Genomic DNA, 16,477 nt, shown 5'->3' with positions numbered 1-16,477 from the left:
CATTCAAGAAATTCAGTTCTGTAAAGAGAGAGAGATGGGAAGGCAATCTTAAAAAAAGAAATTTTTTTGAAATCCTTTCCAACCCAAAGTTTACACCCTCAGTTTAGCAAGCAAAAATTAAGGGCAGAGCAATTCCAGAATTGTGTCCTGAAACACATCCTGTGACACATTTTTGTTTATGTTAGTCAGTCAATAATACGTATCTACTTCAAATCCCTCATCTCCTGCATACCAGCAACCAGCGGTGTTTGTACACTGTATACCTACTACCCTGCAAAGTTGCAAGGAATGTCACACAGTCATTAATGGAAGATCTACTGCACAACAAAGCTAGTGCCTACAGCACCAAGGCAGAAATACTCAGTATCAGGGTTTTTCCCCCTCAGTAAACAGCACATTATGACCCCAGTGTCAATCCCATTTCTGCTATTTTCAGTGCATGTAATTTCTTAAAATTAGGCTGTTCTACAGTGAAGCAGCAATACGATGGCCCAGCAAATCTTCCCCTAGAAAGCAGCCAGTAAGATAACTCCAGCCTGAGAATGTATCTTAAAATAGAGAGACAGTGCATTGCTCAGATATTAGCTGACCCCTAATTTTGTACCCAATGCCTAGATTCCTACACACACTATGTATGAAACTTTTCTAAAAAAGGGTTCTGTGGTGATTACCAGCAATCTATTTACTTTCAGCTGAAGTACTTTATCCCACATTTGACTATTCTGTGTAACAGAAAAGAAAGACTACTGAATGAAATGGCAGGAAGCCTTTTTTTATTATTTCTACTAATAACCAAAGGAAGAAGGTCATGCATCCCTGAAGTACTGAGAGTGAAATAGACAGCTTTATACAAGTCCCTGCAGATTTCAAGGGTTTGCATTATAAAATTAAATTAGGTATTTCCTGCCACAGAATACACACACTTGTAATATAATGATCCTGAAGCCATTCAACAGGTTTATCACAGACAGTTGAGAACACTTCATTAAGATACTTTGCTCACATAAACGTACAGTCTAAAATATTTGGTAGAGAGATACAGCAATACTATGTACACTAAGCCAGTGAACAGAAATTGGTTGAAGTTGTTCCAATTTCTTCAGTCAGTTATGTCTGTTTGATCTGATGATTAAACGCTTTGGCTTGAGACATATGATATTCAACTAGAGAGCTACAGTGTTGACAACAAAAGCAGTGTATTGTTCATAAGGTTACAAAGCAAAAAATAGACTGTATTTGAAATGAACCTTTAAGTTTCACCCAACAATTGAAAAAAAATCCTATCTTTATAATTTGAGTATAAAGGATTATTTTATAAAACAAATACTGAAAGACTTACATTCCATCTATTAACAATGCTAACATACCAAAAACTGTAGCTGTGAACTATACCACACCCTCCCATTTGGTACTTGGTGATTCACAGGTACAACTGAGTCATTCTCACAACCCTCTGGAAGCTACATGTCTTTGCATCTTTCCACTCCTTCAAGATGCAGATCTGGAGACAATGAAGGTGAATGTGCCTGTCGCTGAATGCCTCTGTTACTGGATATTCCAAAGAGAAAGGAGTCCTTTGAAGGCAGAATTTTTCACAAGTCAGACATTGCTTAAGTACATTAGCTCTGCTGTGCACCTTATCAGTTCAACTCATTTAATACCCATTTCCCCATATGAGGTGCACCATACCTAGGTTACTCATTTTCATTCCTCCTGCTTTAAGAAAAAACAAGTCTCTTTCCATTCCAACCTGTGAAAATCCAAACCAACTACACATCCCTTGATTCCACATCAAATCTATTATCAACATCTTTCCTATCTCTTCTACAGGACAGGATCGGAATTCTACCTAAGACCCTGCAGTATTCTTTCTCCTCAGTTCTCCTCATCAGCTGTTCCATGTGAAATTCCTTCTCTTACCAAAAAGTCTCTAAGGTAGGTTGTTCTTTCTCTGATTGGCTACCAAAACCAGAAGGCAAGCCTGACAACCATATCCACCCCAAAGAAACGGCACAAGTACACATCAAATCCCTCCCCGAGAGGCCTACAGATGGAATCTTGTACTCTCCTGCTGCCAACGTACATCCTGAGGAGCCCAGTGCACTCCCACTCACAGGAGGCTGGCATGAGTCAATCTGGGGAAACAGCTCCCCATAGCCAGAGCATGCCAGCCTGCTACCATGATGGTGATTTATGTCAATTCTTTTAAGTTGTTCTGAGACCAAGACATGACAAGGGGTAAGGGAGGGGGAGGTACCTAAATTAAAGGTGGCTGAAGTGCTTATGGAATGAAAGGATAACCAACAAATGCTTAAAATGAAGTGTTTAAAGAAATAAATGGGAGAGTTCCATTTCAGGACATGAAATCAGTGCCAGTCCCACACCAATGCCACCATCTCACCTCTCCCACGGCCACGTTTCCCACGGTCCGAAGGCCTGTCTCCTTGATTGTTGTCCACTCCATTCTCTTCAGCTCTAACTGCGGAGAGAGGACAGCTTAAGAGATGCTTTAGAGACTCATACATGAGACCATATAGCCATCTGTTTAACTTCAAGCCCAAAAGAAAAGGCAAGGCTTTAAAGTAGGCTGGTCAACAGATCTCAGACTTCTCTCTTCTTTGGGGGCCTAGCTACAAGCAAGTTATGTTTACTTTGCACTGGACAATTAGAAAGCAAAATATCTAATAAGAGGGAAATGTCCCTTGGCAGACACACTGCTAGTTGGGTTGGTTTTTTTTTTTTTTTTTTTTGTGGGGGGGGGAGCAGCGTGAGGAGAAGGTTTAGTATAATACAGCTGCCTCATACTATGCTTCCTTGATAATGTGCTGGGTGGCAACAGTGAAAGAATAAGGGATAGCCAAGAACACCAACTCTTCTCCTGTCTGTCCATACCACATCCCTGTACAACCTGGGAAACGTAAATGAACTTTCCTTCGTATTTAAATCAGAGGGACAATGACTGGGTGAAGGTGAAGCATTAGAAAAGCACTGCAACTTAACTATTTTGCTGAAAACTGCTGAGGAGGTACTCTGAAAGATGGCTGGCTCCTTCAAGAAAAAAAAAAAAGTAATAACAACTGGCCACTTAAAATGCTGGTGAGATTTTGTACTGCACAACTTCTCCTAATGGCAGCAACAAAATCATCAATGCTCGGACATAAAGCTGGGAAGAGAGATCAAGATTTGGTAACCATCTCAAAAATCTTTAATTCCAGTTTACAAAAAGAGATAAGCAGCATCTGCCTCTGGCAAAATCTGCCCCTTACTTTCGTTTTTGATGGATGCAATTTCAATTTGTTCTAAGCACAGCTGCAAGTTTTATTAGTATTTTTTCCTATCTTGATGTTACTCTATTCTACAAAGATTCACAATGTCTTCATTGGCACGATATTTGAATATATTCCAACAATGAATTAGAAGAGTTGGCTAATATTGTAAATATTTTTCCTGCTTTTAAGTGAAAAGGTAAACATACTGTTTTCATTCCAGTTTCTCTGCTCATCTATCAGTGTTGTGTACAACCCTTACAGGCAATGTGTACAGCTTTGAAATGCTGATAAAACTTGGTGAAAAAAGCAACACGAATCCAATGGTGATCTAATGTGAGTCTACCTAACTTGGAAACATCAGTTAGCTTTTGTACAATATATTATTGCACCCGTATAAACTGTAGCAAATTTTTAAATGTCTCAACTCACAAAGAATTTTCTCTGTTGTAGAAACTCACCTTTGGTTGGCTTATGTGAGTAATATATGCTAGAGATTAATAATGATCCCAGTCTTTTCATTCCCCTTATGAGAAGATGAGAACATCTTCAGGTTCTCCCACTCATAAAAGGAGATGTAGTCAAAGCTGGATAAATTTTTTATTAAAAGAAACAAAAAAGTGTATCAGCTGTGCAGCGACATACTTGCTCTCAAGCAGTCTTACAAAGAATCAATTCTAAAACTTACATAAAGAACAGCAATTTGTACAAGATCAATTAATCAAAAAAGGACATAAATTTAAATTAACTTGTCTCTGACCAAGAACAGACCATCCCAAAACCAAGTCACATAGACAGATCAAGCATACCTGTCGCACAAACAAGTTATGATTGCTTCAGCGCTGAGCTATAGCTCGGATGTGCTTTAGTCCATCAAGCATTCACTCTTAACTCAGCCAGTTTCAGCTGCAAGAAAATTGTCTGCATCTTTTAAAGTGAACCACTATACGTACACTCTCGGCCACGGCTGCCTCCTCTTCCCCGTCTGTTGGAACTTCCTCGTCCACGACTCACTTCTCTGTCCACTCTTTTTTCTCTGTTCTCTTTGTTTTCTGAACTTTCCTTCCCAAGGCTTTTCTTCTTTCCCCCTACAGTCTCCCAAGAAGTCTATTTGGGTAGAAGAGAATTAGATACAAAAGTCAAAAAGGAGGAGATAGCTCTCAATGCATACTTCCACCTCACACCCTTCCAGTTCATGGAAAAAAACCCCAGGTATCTGCGTAACATCACATATGTAATACCTTGCAAACTACACTGATACAAATGGAAACACAGGCTGTATTTCTGGGAAGAAATGAGAAAGAAACAAGTTTTAGAAGTTGGATTGTCTTATGGAATGTGAGAATCCCAAATATTTCTGGCTATAATGGACTTTTATTAGTTCAAGGAAGCCTAGATATGACCACAACACAGAAAATCTGCAAAGCAAGCAACAGTTTCCCTCTCAACTACCTTCATAAATCTAGCAAGGAAGCATGCACAGAGCTATCTTTTTCTCCCAAGGAAATGAAAAAATGCTTATAAGTGTCATTGAACAAGACACTGATAAGAATAAGTACATGGCCTAAGGGGGCGGGGGTGGGGGATTAAAAAGAAAAACCATTATCCAAATGTACTAGAATTCAAACACCAAGAGACAGAATGGCAGAACAACGACTCGGGAAAACTGGAGCCATGCTAAGCTAGACCATCCACTCTTAACAGCTACAGCCCATCACACACAGTAAAATACAGGAAAAACTATGTCTAAACAAGACAAGGGACCGAGGTCCAAACATCAGGCTTCAGCTTTAACATTAAACTCCATCTTTAAAATAAATTCAGGGATCGTATTGGCTCCATAGGAGAATCTGTAGGAGTTGAAAATAAAATGACTAACACACTTGCTAAGAATAGCACAGCACCTCATACATTATGCAATTGCATGGTTAGTCTATCAAGCCATAGCTGCAAAGCAAAGAAGAAAGGTATTATTTGCAAACCATTAAGATGGCAAATAGGTTTGTAAGTATGTCCCCATCTTTAGGACCTCATAGTCTAGGTAAGGTGATTACGCAGGAAATTTGCATACGCAAACAAGGTGCCATCAACTGTGAAGCACTAAAGCCATGACCTCTGACAGGCACTTGCATCAAACAAAAAAGGCTGGCTATCAGTACTTTTAGGTCCTGTCCTATCTCCTCTCAATTCAGACAGCTGCAACTCAAAAGACCTCATTAGGTAGGCAATGACCAGCTAGTCCAAGCTGCCTAGAATTGGGAAAACTAATGCTATTGAGAAAGCAGGGAACAACCCCGTTTACAAGTACAAACTCAGTATTTCAGTGTCTCCTTTGAGAGAATAAATACTAAGAGAACAGTTACTCGAGAAAGAAGGCTGAAATCACATTTCAATGTCAATTCCAGTATAGAAGACTACACTGCCGTAAACCAACTTAGATGAAGCGCAGACAATGCAGATTAAAAGTACAAAACTACGCATTTAAGCAACACCACGTTATTTGTGCGACACAAAACTGTTTCCTCCAGTAACGGTCATATTGCTTCACCTGCCATAACCTGTGTAACTGCATTACACACTAGAACATTCCTAGAGATTTAGAGACACTTCACAGGAGGAAAAATAAATGCACTGACAACTATAGAACCAAATCTCTCTATATATGTAGTTCAGAATGCACTATTTCACTGATGGGCATGGTGCCAAAAGATCTTTGACCATTTTAAGAAACACCCAAAACTGGATGATCCTGCAAAGCTTAAGAGGAAGCAGCCTCTCCTTAGTAAGGTTTTACATGACTTGGGAAGGATCAGTGAAAAGACAACTATGAAAGCATCAGATCCATGCTTTACCACAATATAATTTTGAGGGAAGCCTTGAGAAGTTAAGCTGGGCATGTCCTTTAAGATAGAGGATGGTGCTACCTCTGGGCATGGGAATCCATCACAGGCTGTCGAAGCTGTCTGGTTTTGTAAGGGAGCTAACCGATTACAATTTCAGCTGACGATGCCTGAGGCAACCCAAATGACAGTTGTGGACCTGACCTTCAAAAACATGCAACAGAGGCCTTCTTGCTTGCCTGATCTTAGACAAAAAGAAGAATAATCTGAATGGTCTCCTTGTTCTATCTTCAAAGGTTTAGGAAGAAAAACATGGTCAGGCATAAAATGGATCTTATGCCTGTAGGAAGTTAAATGAATGGAAATCTTGGGCAAAGAAACATGCCCTTCTCTACTCCCATCCACAAGCCTCTATCTATCCAAAGCCAGGCTGTCACAACTGTTGGAGGTGGAAAGTCTTCATGAAGACTAAGTCACACAGCATAAAACCTTAAAGATAACAGCATTAAAAAAAAAAAAAAAAAAAAAATTAAAAAAAGATAAAACTGGCAGAGTACCAAAGAAATTATAAATAGACATTCTAGCTATCACTCCTTGCTCTTCTAATTCCTCAAATTCGATAGACAAATTTTCATCCAAATGAGGTAAAAAAAACCTTCTAGTGCATTAAAACAGAGCGAAACTAGAAAAAAAGATTTGGGAATCAGCTTTGAGAACTAGTAGTACCTCTGCTTCCAAATTTACATCAAATCCATGGTTAAACTGTTCTGGAGTATAATGGCCTTAAAACCCTTCAAGTTGGAGGCCCACAAACTTCAATAAAGAAGAATAAATTTCTTCACACCCTTCAGTTAATACTCCTTCCTCCTTGAGCCCTTTAAGTTGTCTGTATTTGCTTCTAAGCTGATTTTGTCTGCGGAGAGCAGTGGGTTCAGAGGAACTTGTTGAAAGAGCAGAACATAAGGATATGTTGCATCTAATCGTTAAATGAATTCAGAAAGTTTCTTCCATGTCATGATCACTTATAACAATTTGCTAAAGTAAAAAAGCATTTAAGATTCTCTATCAACCAGAAAACTATTTTCAACTAGAAAATGGCAAATAAGAGAAGTACAAGAAAACACAAAATAAGCACATTACCAAGACAGATTTAATCAAGATGAGATGCTCTCTTTTACTCTCAACTTGCCAGCTTGCTCAGTATTATATACTTCTGTGTTTTAGATGACCTCAACTCTGACAAATGAAAAGGGGATAGAAAAGAAAGTCCCCTCAGAATGGTATGTACCCTAGATGTAGAGTGTGTAGGGGGTGAGTTTCCTCATTAACAATAAGCCAGAGTACACATCCTGACAAATCACAGGAAATACTGACTGTTCAGCACTAAGAAAGGAAGTCCAGGTTTCTTTCCCAATTTAGATGCGATGGAATCTAGTTTACTGCCTCAGACAAACTGTAAGAAGTCCCTCCAGCAAAAACTTCAACTGCAGCAAGACATATTTTCCTGATATCTCTTGGGATAAAAAATTGCTCTGTGCAACATCCTAAGCGACATTATTTGTTGTTATATACACATTGTTTAGTCTCCTCCTGTTTTTCAATGAAGTCATGCAAATTAGCAACATACTGAAAGGAACAACTTGCTGTATTCTCTTCTGCCATTAGTAGCACTGTCAATGCAACTTTCAGATGTGGAAACCTCCTCCAACTTCAATACTGGCAATGCACATCTACAGAAGTTGCACGACTTAGAAGTATCTGCCTGCCCTTCAGGTTTATAAAGACTGCACTATGTGTCAAAAGCTTAGTCTCAGGGTTGTGGAGATGCTACAGAGTAACCACAAACATGGCAGCAAAAAAACTCGCCCCTGTCTGACAGAGCACCTACTTCCGCTGCAGAGTTAAAACTGCTGCATGTAAATAAAAGCTGGAGGACTCTGCAAGACACCAGCTGAACACCCACAACATTTTCAAGGTTCAGCCTACTCTGAGGTATGTATGCAGTAGAGAAGTTGCCCTGGTCTCCATTTCCTTCAAAAGAATTTGAATGGAGACGTGGAAATCGAAAGCTTCCAAAATACAACTTTCTCAATCACTTCTTAAAAGTAGAAAGACACAGCAAACAGAATAAGCCAAGTATGAAAGTAAAACCTTACCGTGTCTGAACTTCCTTCCAGCAGTATGTTGATTGCTCTGTTCACGTCCCCATTACAATCATGTAGTGCCACTATGCACTCATCCTGGTTTTTCCCCGTCACTTCCATAAGCTGGCAGTAAAAGTCAGACATGTTAAAATACCTGAATTATCATTATAAGAAAATAAGAGTTAGTACCACCACAGATTCCGAGAAAGTGCATAGCTACTGTGTCAGAGCAAACTAAAATCCTAAATAAAGGTATCTCTATTTTACACATCTTCTTGGGATTCAGAAAAGAGACAGGGTGAAACACAAATTAAATGGTAATCAAGAAAGCAGTCTCTTTCACACTTTTTTTTCTTTATGCTTGCAGCAAATGCTGTCACCCCAGAGACAGCAGTATATGAGGGTAAAGATCATAGAATCATAGAGTCATTTAGGTTCGAAAAGACCTTTAAGATCATAGAGTCCAACCATCAACCATGCCCACTAAACCATGTCCTGAAGTGCCTTGTCTACATGCTTTTTTAATACCTCCAGGGATGGTGACACAACCACTTCCCTGGGCAGCCTGTTCCAATGCTTGACAACCCTTTCAGTAAGGAAATTTTTCCTAATATCCAATCTAAACCTCCCCTGGTGAAACCTGAGGCCATTTCCTCTTGCCCTATCCCTAGTTACTTGATAGAAGAGACCAGTACCCACCTTGCTACAACCTCCTTTCAGGCAGTTGTAGAGAGCGATAAGGTCTCCCCTCAGCCTCCTTTTCTCCAGGCTAAACAACCCCAGTTCCCTCAGCCGCTCCTCAGAAGACTTGTGCTCTAAACCCTTCACCAGCTTCGTTGCCCCTTCTCTGGATACGCTCCAGCACCTCCATGTCTTTCCTGTAGTGAGGGGCCCAAAACTGAACACAGTACTTGAGGTGCGGCCTCACCAGTGCTGAGTACAGGGGAACAATCACTTCCCTGACTCAAGATGTAAAAGACCAGGATAGCTCCAGTATCATCCTCCCTTCCTCCCCATCAAACATTCCCCTCTTTATCCCACTGTGTGAGAACAGACATAAGGTAAGCCATGGCAGAGAACATGGAAAATCATCCAGACTAAGAAAAAGGTTATTCTTCAGCCAGATCAGCTCCCTTGATCCATTTCAGCACAAGGCCACATAGGATGCATAAGCGATGGCTGCTTAAGGAGACCTAGTACTGAATTATGCTCTGTGGACCTGCAGTGCACATCCTGAGGAGTGTGGGATGGAAATAATCACAGTCTGTCATGGGACATCCAGCAACTTCACCCAAAGGAAAAAACCTACATGAACTAGAAATATATATGCATAATGTAAAATATTGGAGATTTCCTATGCATAACTTAACTCTTATCCTTCCCAGCAGCAGAGCTACAGGCACTATTGATGAGGGTCCTCTGGCTTCGGGAAGTACCAGCTTCACTTCTGGCACAGTAACAGAACAATTTTATAACAAGAACAACAAAAAGCACTTAATAAAGCTTCAGAGGAGGGTTTACAAAGGAAAAGAAGTCAAGAAATCTGGTCCTCTGCTGCATTAATGCATTCACGCTAATTCTTCTCTCCTTCTGAGTGTACTCCTAGGTTCTTCATGAGTTATGATGTGTTCACTAGGACAAAATCACCAATACCCACAGCAGAACAGGGACCCAGATTCTCAGTACTGCTTTTATTAATGGTCTCAGCCATAACTGGCTAGTGGAAGCTTGAGCATCTACACCCAAAACTCAGCATTCTAGAGGAAATCGTGTGAGATCTCATTTTCACAGTGTAATTCTGTCATTTTAATGCATACACAGAACTGGGAGGTCAGATTTTTATTTTTTTTTTTTAAATAACACTTCAATTCACCTTTAAGCTATGATTAGATTTTTACTTTTCCTGAAAAACAGCCAAGATATTAGCAAACTCAGTTTATACAGGTGACATTTTTCCCATGCGCATGTACATGTGGACAAGCTGAACGCACTCTTTATTCTGACAATCATTAAGCATCAGGACCATACTAGAGAGATACAGTCTGGAAGAGACATCAGCACAGATGAGTTTTGGCTTACAGGCTTGTCTACAGAGGAAAATACACCAGTGTAACTACACAGCCAGAGCTACATTACCACACAATTTCTTGTAAACAGACTTCACAGTGCAGTAAGAGCACCTTTTCCTAGTTAAACTTATGTCTTTCTGAAAAAGGTTTCATCTAAATCAGAAACAGACGCTCTAGCTTCAAAATGTAAGCCAGCTTTGGAGCACCTTATTGCAGGGCATAAAAACTCTGTACCACAAGAAACATACTTGTTTCACTTTATCTTCAAAATCTGCGTCGTTCTTATCGTAGATCATCTGAGCAAGGCGAATCTGTTCTGCTGTTGCCTGAAAAACACAAACATGCAATAAAGTACACAAAAGGTAACAATGTATTTTTTTAAAGTATCTCCTAGTGTCACCATATTTTTTCTCCAGATTCTCAAACAGAACGTGCACAACAAGCACAGAGGTGCTATGGGGAAGGGATTAACATATCCTCTATGCTCATTTTATAGTTAAAGAGTTAGCTGGGACAGAAACAATTTCAACATGTTCCAATAGGTTTGAACCATAGCTAAAGGTCACCACATAGACACGACAACCATATAATAAAATAGAATTTACCACAGAAGCCTACACTTTGATATTATTACTTTTACTTTTATTTAGTATCTACCACTCCAGAGTTACAGTTTTATCATAATAAAATGGCAACAGTATTTCTAAATTAATGACATCTCTGACGATTCCTGTTCACATCACCTTCCACAACTCTCCCAACAACCACCTGACTCTACTTTTATGAGCACTTGGAAAGAGACTGAGTCATGCCTCAAGATTTTGCCAGTGAACAGCTGCACTTATTTTCTTTATAAACAAATACTGGTCTCTGAAAACTGCTAAAGGATCTTGTTATTGATGAAATACTTAGTGCTTCTGTAAGGTTTCTGGACCACAAATCCATGCTGGCAACTTCTCCAAAAGCTGAAAGACTAAAATGGATGGATGCAGTAAAGTGCCCTAAATCCGAATAGGCTATGGCTGCCCCAGGGCGAAAGCAACTGAAGAACATTAATGGTGCATCATACAGGTCACTCTTTATAGTGCGACATTTACAGTCTACTTGAACTGCACTCCCATGAAAATACCAAAGATAATGCTATGCTACGTGATCCTGAACCTATTTGATTACTGCTCAAACAGAAGCTTCCGTCTCGTGCTAGAGAAGGCTGATACTGAAGAGAGCCAGGACCTGAAATGCAAGTTGACGTGCTGCAGAAGACTTCTTCACTGAGAAGGGGACCAGCTCATCCACTGAAATTCTTGACAGAAAGGATTCATCCTGGGCAGCTGGTTGAATCTAACCTTTCAAAGTCTCACTTCACAGGATACCCACATGAAAATCTGTGTCTCACAAGTTCAGACTTAATCAGGCTCAAACTGCTTTGCTTTTGGAGTTTACCACAAATACAAGCTCGCGTGTAAATGCTGAGAAGAGTCTAAAAATTACTCCACCGTATACCACCAGCTGCTTATATTCTGAGAAGTTACTGCAGCTGTCAGAGTTCCTTCAGGGAAGCGACATTTGCTGTGCTCAGAGGCGACGTTCCAAGACAATTAGCGTTTGTAATGGAGTTAAGTACTCTGCACTACCTAACATTTTCAAAGTGTCATGCTGACAGCTTCATACGTCACTCCACTTGGTAACCCAGAGGAGAGCCTGCTCTGGAATTCCCCACACCAGCCCTGGTGCCACCGTCCACGAAAGCCTTCTGGTCAGTGCAGTGCTCTGTGTAAAGGAGCTCCTTCTTGGCGTCTGCTGAGAGCTCAGCAGAGACCAAAAGCAAAAGGTCTGCTGGTTTCAGGTATTAAGCCTTGTTGATCCAACTTCTTGCTCTGCCTTCAGCTGCCTCAGGCCCACTACAACTTTTAACCTAGTGAAGAGATTTCCTTTAAAGATATCCAGAGTAAAAACATTCAGACAATGTAATTTCTGTACAGACATGACAGCATATTTGACCAGAAACAGGAAACCATTAAGATACATTTTTTCCATAAACCAACTTTTTTCAAGTCCATGTTAGAAGACAAAAATATACATATTTTATAACAATGTCAGATGTGTGACAGTATCTTCAGTTTTCCTGTGTAAGCAGAGAGCTTAGAATTAGCTAATATTTATGCCAGTGGATTACATCCAGATGGAATTGAAGATTCAGAAGAAAAAAGCAAGAACAAAAACCCACAAGATGTGTTTACTACACAAACACCAAATCAGTGTCACAAAGTTTTGGGTTTTTTCCCAGCGAGTGGTTCTTCTTTATTTTTAAGGCACCATCATTACAAGTAACATTGTAGTATCCTATAAAAGAGTATAATTAAGTTTTAATTGCATCTAAGAAAATAGTAGCATCTTAAGAACAGCTAAAACTTTACTCAACCTTACAAGATATCTTATCTTTGTGGCATAACAGAGTGAAAGACATTTTTAACAACTTTGAACTACCAGAAAAAGAAGCATGCAAAACACAAAATTAAGTGACAGTAATAGGCCCAGATCTTATAATAAATGGTATGTTTGTTATCCAGAAGAACTGCAATGTAATTTCTTAAATAACTTAAATGATTATCAATGTAATATTATGACAATGGAAATAACATTATTCTACATTCAGAAAAATGAATCAGTGGTGATTAAACAGTAAAATCCCACACATTTATGTTGATCTGTAAAGCCTGACTAAGCAGAAAGGTCCATCTGATATCTAAACAATAAAAAAATATGATGCACTAAAACATAATTGCTGTATATTAAATAACCATCTTTTCCACTGAATTGACCAAACCAGTATCTATTACGCAAGAAGTAGAATAAGCGGACAAAATGCAGAAATAGGTCTGTAAGACTTAATGCTTAAAATCAGTGAATCACATAGGTTGGAAATGTCCTCCAGTGATACCCAGTGCAACCTCCCAGTGAGACCATGTCTTATTAGAGGAGCTGCTTGGGGCCAGACACAGATCCCACAACCTCTCCAATCCATGACTGTGTTCATGGTAAACAATTTTTTTTTCCTTTTAGCAGCTGGGATTTCCAGTATTCCAACTTGTGCCATTGTCTCTCTGAGAACACTCTGGCTTCACCGTTGCTACACCCTTTCATGAGGTATCTGAATAGAAGATACGACCTTGCCTTGCCTTCTTAGGGCTGAACAAATCCAGTTCCCCCAGTCACCCCTCATTCATCCTGTGCTCCAGCCTCTCAACCATCTTCGCAGCTCTTCGCTGGACTTACTCCCATCTGCCAATGTCTGTCTTGTGCCAGGGAACGCAAAACTGGGCCAAGTACTCCACTGCTGTCTTGCAAATGTCAAAAAAGGGGAAACCACCACTTCTGTCAATCTGCTAACTATACTCCTGCAGCTTTACTTGTTATAAAACAAAAACAAATTCGACTTCATCTGTTGAAAGTCACTTTCTAAATCCACACATTAGCACGAATCACCACTATGCAAAGCACTGCAACACAAGGAGAAGATAAGGGCTTGAGGCCACATAATTAATACTGTACAAAACAAAACAAGACCCCCTCCATATTAAAGATCAGTCTATAAAAGAACAAAAGACACAATTTCCCTGGAGAGCACTTCTAGATTGTTGCACTCTCTACCAGCAGAGAACTGAGGCAATTCTTGAATTGAGTCAAATTTTGAGAAGTACCTGACAATAGAATAATGAGTTGCTCGGAGCAGAGAAATTTTGTACTCTCTGTAACCCAGACAAGCACACAACTTAAGTACTCTGCTGCTGAGAATCAAGACAATGGGGTAAGAGCTTAATTTCAATCTCACAAATGCTCAATTTTAGTCCACTAGTAGACGACCACCTTCATTTCACTTTGTGAGGACACTGCACAAGAAGTTTAGATTTTGTGACTTGCAGATATGCTGAATCATGCTGTAGAACACGACATGCATCTAATGAAGCTTTTCCCACCCACCCAAATTCCTCTATCAACCAGAAATCTTCTAGCATCAAGAGGCTGGCATATGGAAGAGCTGAGATCTGATGACACTGAGGTCACAGGACAGAAATCCTGACACAGGCATAGGCACAGAATTCCTCACTGATAGGAAATGTTGCTGAAGAACACAAAGCTCCTTCAGAGACAAGAATACAGGGACAACTTAATTAATGCTGTGCTGGATTACTGAGTAATTAAAGCAAAATATCAAACATACTCTTCCAAAACAGACCATGACTTTTCCCTCCCATCTTTTCTCAGTTATTACTGACTAGGGGAAGAAATGTGTATCATTACTTGCTCACTTTCAACTCAGAGAAGATTATATAGTATCACATACCTGTACTACTTGTTTCTGTGGTTGTGTTGGCTGTGTGGTTGAAATTTGCGTTTTGTCCCGAGTGCCCCGGGTACGTTCACTGCCCACCGAAGTCATCATATACAGTATATACAAAACAATGTATGTACAAAATAGAAAATCTGAAAGAAAAAAAAAGAGCACAAGTTAAGGCAGGGTACTGATTCAATACCCAGATAATATACAAATGCAGTAGCTTGAACTCTTCCTGCCTTTATCACGAACTCTATACAGAGACTCCTGAGAAAGTAGCTTTAATACTCTATTACTGGATTTATCACAGTCTTTACAGTAAAGGGGGAAACACAGTGGATAAAAAGCATTTTTGTCAGCTGACTGGGATCTGTCTAGATCTGTACTACCAGGCAACATATAGATCTCACAGCTTTTTCCAATTATTTAACATACAGACTTTTCTATCTGCTACTCTGCTGAAATTTCAGCTCCAGCTCTATCACTCCTTAAATTTCTGTAATACCTGATGTCTCATTCCGATGCCTGGAATTTAATCACTCTCATACCCACTCAGAATGCTAACACAAAGATCACATTCACAAACTAGGCAGTTCCTCTCTTCGCTATCATCAAACTGCTTTCCCGCACATATACGGAGGCTGTGGCCAATGCCCATTCTACTTCTCACCTCTCATTTTTAAGAGAAATGATGATGCTTACCTTTCAATCCAGCCTGTGTAGCCAGTATTTTTGTTTTGTTCTCCCTCATACTTACAGAAATGATTTACAAAGCTACCTATAACCCTGCTTTAAACACACCTTTGTTGTATGGCAACAAAGAAACCCAAAAGAAAATCACACACATACATCACTGCTATCCCATTTGTGGTAGTAAGTTTTCATTCTCATTCATCCTCTAGCATTAAAATTACTTTGAAACAAGACATTTATTACTCCCCCTGTGTTTGTACAGCATCTAACACAAGGCTAATTGATGAGTATGGTTTATAGTAGCTATGATAACTGGAAACAGATCTCTCTAACTGGTCAGGACGGTCACAATAACTGCCTGGTTTCTGTCCCCATGACACTGGGAAATAAAACTGCAAATTTAGGGAACTGAGGGCAACCTGCAAGTGGTACAACTGAGCAGAAGGAGATGTGCAAATGAGCAGCAAAGCACTTTCACTGCAGCCCCAATGTATGAACGTGCCTCAGCACACAATTTGTCAGGGCAGCAGCTTTGGTGCAAGCTGGCTAGTACCAAGTTCAATGCACAGATGAAAACTGAGCAAACTGCTGTGACTGCATGGGTAAGGATGTGTTCAATACCCAACTGCTCACTAGGATTCACAAGTAATGGGTACTCAACAATTAAAAGTTGCAATGAGATGCTTCAGTTTAAACATCAATTCATGATGCTCAGGAGCCTCACGTAGAATCAAAAAGACAGTTAACCCCATTATCATCTAAATCTCTTCTTCACTTTAGAAATACATTTTTGTTGGCCAAAACTGAACCCCAACATTGAATTTCTTTATGTGCTAGTTAAAGCATTCAAAACGCATTCGATAAATTCCGAGGAGAAAGTATATTTCCATGAACTCTTACATATTTAACAAGAAAAGGCCTGCCTTTACCGGGAACTGACTGTAGTATGAGCTGAACTGGAAGACTGTGTTTCTCCAGCTTTATGAATATATTCACCAAAGCCAATCTGCCCCCCAGTCTTTTAAGGTAGTCTAACTTTGTTTCCTTATAAGCCCCAGAACCCACAGGCCTTCAGAGCACTGCACTTGATACCCTAAAAGCCAGACAGTCAGAACTGAGGTTATTCAAA

General features: G+C 39.8%; 1 protein-coding gene across 13 annotated transcripts in view; it reads right to left on the bottom strand.

Moving 5' to 3' along the window:
- The window catches only part of UBAP2 (ubiquitin associated protein 2), an 82,224-nt gene extending 66,843 nt beyond the window's left edge, over positions 1-15,381 (bottom strand). For 7 of the 13 annotated variants that reach the window (XM_030005116.2, XM_030005117.2, XM_030005120.2 and 4 more), the window contains exons 1-6: positions 15,358-15,380; positions 14,665-14,804; positions 10,568-10,645; positions 8,263-8,373; positions 4,220-4,373; positions 2,402-2,479 (exon numbers count right to left, since the gene is read on the bottom strand). In XM_030005116.2, the coding sequence (XP_029860976.1) occupies positions 2,402-2,479; positions 4,220-4,373; positions 8,263-8,373; positions 10,568-10,645; positions 14,665-14,763 (520 nt within the window). In that variant the 5' untranslated portion in view covers positions 14,764-14,804; positions 15,358-15,380. Of the gene's footprint in view, positions 1-2,401; positions 2,480-4,219; positions 4,374-8,262; positions 8,374-10,567; positions 10,646-14,664; positions 14,805-15,357 lie in introns of all 13 variants that reach the window. The other 6 variants (XM_030005112.2, XM_030005123.2, XM_030005114.2 and 3 more) reach the window with 1 other exon arrangement.
- Between the last annotated feature and the right edge of the window lie 1,096 nt (positions 15,382-16,477).

Source organism: Aquila chrysaetos, chromosome Z, assembly GCF_900496995.4.
Source record: "Aquila chrysaetos chrysaetos chromosome Z, bAquChr1.4, whole genome shotgun sequence".
Lineage (NCBI taxonomy): Eukaryota > Metazoa > Chordata > Aves > Accipitriformes > Accipitridae > Aquila > Aquila chrysaetos.
Note: the sequence above shows the minus strand (reverse complement) of the source record. Positions and strands in the feature narration are given on the sequence as shown.